This window comes from Drosophila grimshawi, unplaced genomic scaffold, assembly GCF_018153295.1.
Source record: "Drosophila grimshawi isolate 15287-2541.00 unplaced genomic scaffold, ASM1815329v1 contig_311, whole genome shotgun sequence".
Classification (NCBI taxonomy): domain Eukaryota; kingdom Metazoa; phylum Arthropoda; class Insecta; order Diptera; family Drosophilidae; genus Drosophila; species Drosophila grimshawi.
This window is the reverse complement of record NW_025063098.1, coordinates 29,837,638-29,844,366: the sequence shown is the minus strand read 5'-3', so window position 1 is coordinate 29,844,366 and position 6,729 is coordinate 29,837,638. Positions and strand designations below refer to the sequence as shown.

The following is a 6,729-nucleotide window of genomic DNA, read 5'->3' as shown; positions in this document are numbered from 1 at the left end:
CACTGCTTGTATCTTTATCTACCTTCTTTTGGCTGCGTCTAATAAAATTAAAATGCCGAGCATTTTCACTTTAGATATTCTCGGATAACTTTGCAAGCTGTCAGTGCTAAAAAATTGGCAACAATTTTTCAACGGCGACTGTCAACCGCAAACCCCCCCTCCCTTTCCACATGCCACCCCGCAGAAGCACTTATCAAGTAGCTGACTGCTACACCTTGCCACAACAACCCCTGCCACATGCCACGCACTTTGTCATCGGGCTCTGTTTGCGTAATTTGATATGCTGCGGTTTTTTTTCTTCTTTTTTATATTTATTGAAACAGGAATATGATGGCCGAGATTGAGATACTTTTGTAAAGTATCCCACTAAATGAATTGTGTGTGCTTCCTGCTCAGATTGAAATTGTAATGCCACAGAGATACTTGCCTTAGATATATGTATGTGCCCCACTCCCAGTCTCACCTTCAACGCAGCAGCACTGGCCATGTCCGCGGATTGCTGCAAAAGACACTCGGCAAATTAATTTGTGGCAGACACCGAGGCGACTCGACTCGAGTCGAGTTTAGATGGGCGTGGCATGCCTTGAGTATATTATTATTATGAATACCCATTAATATGGCTTGCTAAATGGTATTTTGAGTGCAGTTGAAAGCACTACAAATAAAAACATTTTGTTCAATAAATTGATTAATATTCCAATTAAAAAGTTGAACAAAAAACCAACTAATTTAAATTTGAGTTTATAAATTAAAAAATAGATTTATTTATTTATTTAACGTCAACTAAACGGATTTAAAAAAAAACAAGATATTATTCGAAAATAATTTCACTATGGAATTCAGACGGTTATATATATATAAATATATATATACATATCGAAGATAAAAGAAACTCAATATTGAGTCTTGGACTTTTATAGAAAAACCCTGTTTTTTTAAATAATAAGCTAAGTTGACGATTTTTTTGTTGTTTGCAAGTCAATTTTCTTGATGCATCGCAGAGTTGTCTTGTTATTCATTGATTTGAATTGATCAGACAAAGTCCAAAGATTCTTGATAGGGTCTTGTATCTGATGAATGTGAATTGGATTCAACGAAAAGTCCGTTAATCACTTTAGAGCCTTCTTGCTGCTATGCCTAGTCTCTTCTTGTGCTGTTGAAATACCCATAATAAGGCCATATTAAAACTTTCAAATTTTCATTGTAAATATGTTGATCGACAAGTATTTTTATCAAACTTATCGGACCCCACTTCATAATAAGAAAATAATACTAATTTTAAGAATGATTTGTGAACTACATTTTTGCATTTGATGGTCGCCTTACATATGCACAGAGACCTTTTCCAACTGGAAATATTAAAGCAGAATGATAGATAGGAAATCCATTAACTTTGGTGTTCTAAAGAAGTCAAAACTTGTATAGAAAATTAGAATCTAGAAATTATGGATTAAAATGTTCTTTTATAACAAAATTTAGCAGCTTACAATTTGACAAAATTAAGATTTTAGATTTGCAATTGTTCCAAAGGAGAAGTAACTTAGACAACTATGGCAAAACATATATTCTTAAAGCCGTAATTTAATTGTTCTGCCTGTTGTTTATTGGCTGTTTATATTTTCCGAAACTCGAATATTTTTTAAATGAAGCACAAACAAAATTGAAGAACGTAGTTGCTGCGTACAGGGTATCTCCTAGTCACACACACACTCTCTCTCTCTCTCTCTCTCTCTCTAAATTACACTTTCTTCGCTGTTTTTTTTTCTTGGCTGTTTTGCCGCTAGTTTAAATTGGTTTCAAGTTCGCATTGCCCACTTGTGGCTGCCTTTTCACTTTGCCTGTTTTCATTTTTCTTGGCGTTTTCTTGCACCTTGGCTAATTGCAATTGGGTGCGCATGTTACTGACAGCCAAGAAGCCCCATAGCACAAGAACAAGAACAAGCAGCAACTCTCTTTCTCTCTCTTTCTCTCTCTTTTTCAATATAGAAATTAAAGCGCTTTAAAAAAAGAAGCTAAAACTGGCTGAGGACTCCTGGCGTTAATGGCTGTTTTATGGCCAAAGCGTTGCGGTCCCTTCGGCAGCTGCTGCAAGTATTTTGTCAGTGAGTCAGTCATGGTGTGGGGGGGGAAGGGGGCCAAAATCTAATCTATGCTAGCCTCGCACAACATCAACACACCCACTCCCACACACACATACAAACACACTCGCATGTGGGCACTATTTTTTTCGCCACCGACTTTTTTAGTCCCACAGTTTGCGCGTCCCAGTTAATTGCCCCTTGAAGAATACGCCACACATTGTGTGACTACACTGTGAAAAAATATTTAAAAGCTACTCTGTATATATTTTTTTATTGAATATGAACGTGAAAATTTGAAAAGAGATTTTAAAAATATTTCACAAATAGTAGGAAGCAACTCCAACTCCATAAAGTATATATTACCTATACATTATATATATGTATATAATATATAATATATTAGTTTTGCAATGAACATGTCGAATGAAATGCAATTTAAATATAATATGTTAAAAAAATAGAATGAATATTTGGCATAGCTACAAATGTTAATTATAACCAAAATAACACTTTATTCTAGCCCAAAAATGATTCGTACACTTCTCAGATTCCTAAAGATTTAATGAAAAAATAGGCGAATATGTATTCTAATATTTATTAGGGTCTTCTTTTGTCCTTATGACATTCTCCTTCATCAAGCTTTTTAGTTGTCATTATTAAATAGAGCAAATTTAGTGTTATAAACTGAACTGTATAGCTTAAAGGGGAAGTTACAGCATGCAACAAGTTAGGTGTCTTTATCACTTATTTTAACCTAGATGGGTCTAGAATGGATTGTTTTTATTTTGAGCATGGAACGATCCTTTGGCACATTTCGCAGATTTCCAACTTAAATGAGACGATATTTTAATTGGATTCTTAAACGAGGATTGATTTTTCATAGCATACAATTTTTATCAAAGAAAATATTTTTATAAAAAAGTTAAGTCGATTTTTTTCGCTATCGTTTGATTTTTAAGCAATGTTTTTTTTTTGCGTATATTTAGAAATTCTTTCTATAAAGAAGACAAATTGACTAAAAGCGATTTTCTAGGTTTTTTGTTAGAATCATTTGTTGTTGGCTGTCTATATGATTAAATGTTCGGTATAAGATATGAAGAGGAGTATAACATCTCTGAGCATTTTATACAAATTATAATCTAGATTGATGTAGAATAGATTATTTTCATTTTGAACAAGGATCCTTTGGCAAGCTTCGCACAGTCAATACATAAGTAAAACAATATTTTAAATTCGATTACCAATTTTTGAAATTTGGTTAACTGTTAGCTGTGTGAGAAGAAAGAAATTTGTAATCTAGTTAAATCTACAATGAGTAAAACGATATTTTAAAATTGATTTTTAAACGATTATTAATTTTTTAAGGAACCCAATTAGAATACAGCAAATGAACTACGGCGCCATAATTTAAATCAGACAACAGAGTTGCAGTTGTCCAAGAATTCGCCAAGTCTCTTTGTCCTAATTTAGCTCGTATTTTTATTCATGATAGTAGGACTCATCCCAGTTATTCTTGGAACAGGAAGAAGAGTATGAGGTGTGGAATGAGGAGCAGTTTGAGCATCATTGCTGGATTCTTGATTACTGGAAGATCCGCTGCCCGAGGAACTGCTGCTCGAAGGAGAAGTGCAGCTGCTGCTGCTTCTGCTCGAAGAGGATGAGGAGGTGGAGCTGTTGCTGCTGCTGCTGCTGCCCCTCGGATCGGAATTTCCCGATTTCAACTTCGCTCTACACTTTCGCTTAGCCACAACCCCTTCCGCGCGTCCGTCGCCTCCACCGCCTCCATTGCCTGCCCCTCCCCCAACTGGACTATATAAAAGTTGTCGCTTCGCAATAGGATGACGTATATCGGAGTTGCGTCTGGTGTACTTCCTCCTGGAACCACCCAGCGCCTGATTAATGTTCTCCAAGCGTCGCTCCAAGCTGCGTTGCAAGATCACCTTCTCATCCGGTTTCATGTGACGCAAATTGATCTTAGTTTCCGGGTGCATTTCACGTTTAATCAAATTAATTATGCGGCTGCTGAAACTCATAATGTCAAACCATTGATAGTCCTGGCGAGGATTGAGGCTGTTCTCGCCGCTGCTGCACTCATTGATCAGTTGCATGATTTCATTTTGGGTTCTGCACGGCAACATGGCAAACTCCGCACGCAATTCACGACGCTCCTCCAAGCTGATCTCATCCTGCAACTGCGAGTCCTGGCTGTGATGTGAATTACAGCTGATTTTGCGGCGACACTTCTCTTTCATTCTGTCCCTTTGCTCTGCGCAGACCTTGTGACGCAGTCGGGCATTTTGTAAACTCTTCCTTAAGCCCGACACTTTGCAATCGAGGCACTTGCTCAGCTGAGTCTCGCAGCGATCTCGTCGCCTGCTGCAATTACCCACTGCGTTTAAGAGTTGCCCGAACTCAATTTGTTGCATCTGCTCGTCGATGTCATCCAGGGACTCATGCAACACACTTTCGTATATGGTTTTTGTGGCACACAGCAAATGCTCCATTTTTTGTTGCACATGTGTGTGAAATTCTTCAATATGCTGAAATTGATGTTCGTTGACTTTTTGTGCCACCGCTCGCCATTTGGGCCTGAAGACGTCTCTCACTTGATCCGATGTGTGTAGTTTTAGGTTCATTAGCTGCTGACGGCACTCCTGCTCCACCTTATCCTGTTTCACAGTTGCAGCAACTGCTGCACCACCTGCACCACCTGCACCAGCTGTACCACTCTGATTGTGCAGTTCGACTTCCTCGCCCATTGGCATTTTGGCCAACACTTTGTTGAAATATTCCTCCAGCTGCTGGCCATGTCGATAGACCAAGTCATTTGGATTATTGAAACAATAACAGTTGCTTAACATTTGCCTAAAGTCCAAAATCAACTCATCCACGCCTCGATAGTAGAAGTTCTCCACACGTTTCAGCATCGTGCCAATATCCATCGGTTTACTGATAATCATATAGTAATTGGGTATATTCAGGGCAATGGCATCGACGGGTTTCATAAATGCCAGACCATATTCTTTGGTTGCCAATTTGTCGAGCAAATTGTTGCGTAAATATTCCAATTTATTTGTGTGTCTCCCTAGTGTGGCGCCTCGGGGTCGCACCTCGGGTTGCACACGATTCGGCAGCGGCAACTTCAGCAACAGCGGCTTCTGCGTTGACTAATGATACATTGATGACAACGAAATGTTCATCGATTCATTTTGAGCTGTTTTCACTAATCAAACTTACCATTTTTAACGCGATTAAATCTTAAATCTTTTCTTTTCGATATTTTCTACAGTTTTTCACAATTATGTTTTGCTTGTCATGCTTGATTTTTCCTTCTTTTTTTTCACTGACAGCTGTCATTTGTTGTTTTTATATATTTTATTTTGTGCAACTCTGATTTTGATTTGAGTGTGTGTTTTTTTAAACACACTTCTCACATTCCCAAATTTATTTCAAAATTTAAAAATTCGTCATTTAAATATTTAGCGCAACTATTTTAAGATATATTTAAAGTGAACTTTCAACAACAAGCAAAACACTATATTGAAATGACGAAATATAATAAATAAATATATTTATATATATATTTAAAACATATACATATATTATATATTGATATATATAGATGTATAATCATAAATATAGCCAAGTTCGTCTATTCCCATTCAAACTACTTCCTTAATTTTAAAGCTATCTTGATTGAACTTGACATATGCTCGTCTTTTGTCCACAGACCGGATCGGATCACTATATCATATAGTAGGAACGATCTGTCGAAATATGTGTTTTTACCCAACTAATTGGACCCACTTCATAATAAGAAAATAATAATTATTATTATTGTAAGAATGATTTGCGAAGCATATTTCTGGTTTGGGTGTTCGTCTCACATAAGCACAAAAGCCTTTTCCGACACTGAAAATATTAAAGCAGAGTTCAGTCATATAAGGCATGGAGTTCAAAGTTGAAAAGGGTTCAGAAGAGACAATAAACCTGCCTGCTTTCCTAGTGGGGCAGTTTAACAATGAGCCATGTGTTGGTGCATGTTGGTGTAAATATTCTTGTCCAGGAATTTTGATAGTGTTTTCCCATCCGTACGATTCTCTGGTTTTTCTTTTGATAGTCCTCCAAAATAGGAAGCACTCTCTGAAAAATAATTTGAGCTGCTCTTGGCACTAAAAGCATTAACATATTTTTCTTAGTGTATGGATAGACAGCAAAGCAGCCGTGTGTATGTATTTATTTGTGTGTGTTTGTGCGTTTTAATCGGTTTGACTTTGCAGCTGACCTGCGGCGCAGCAACAACAACAACATCCACAACAAAAATAGTAACAACAATAGCAACAACAAGGATAACAAGGACAACGAGCAGGATAAAGCGTGTTTTGTTTGGCCTCGCAGCAGCAGCAGCAGCAGCAGCAGCAGATTGAATCCTAATCGAGGTTTTGACTTTGGTTACGTTGCGTAAACACGCAACAACCGGTACACACACACACACACACACACACACAAAGACATATGTTGCTGCTGCTGTTGCAGTTTATTTTAGCAGACTTGCCTCTCATTTGGGGGCAATTTGTGAGCCTGGACATAGGTGAGGGGTGGATGGGTGTATGAGGGATGTAGGGGTGTGTGACTGCTGCAGCTTGCG

General features: G+C 37.7%; 1 protein-coding gene across 1 annotated transcript; it reads right to left on the bottom strand.

Moving 5' to 3' along the window:
- Positions 1–3,418: 3,418 nt before the first annotated feature.
- Positions 3,419–5,398, bottom strand: LOC6569665 (bromodomain-containing protein bet-1). The gene is made up of 2 exons (XM_001995880.2): positions 5,319–5,398; positions 3,419–5,248 (listed from the first exon to the last, which is right to left on the bottom strand). The coding sequence occupies exons 1-2, from the start codon at positions 5,319–5,321 to the stop codon at positions 3,548–3,550; spliced, it is 1,704 nt and encodes a 567-aa protein (XP_001995916.2). The 5' UTR covers positions 5,322–5,398; the 3' UTR covers positions 3,419–3,547.
- Between the last annotated feature and the right edge of the window lie 1,331 nt (positions 5,399–6,729).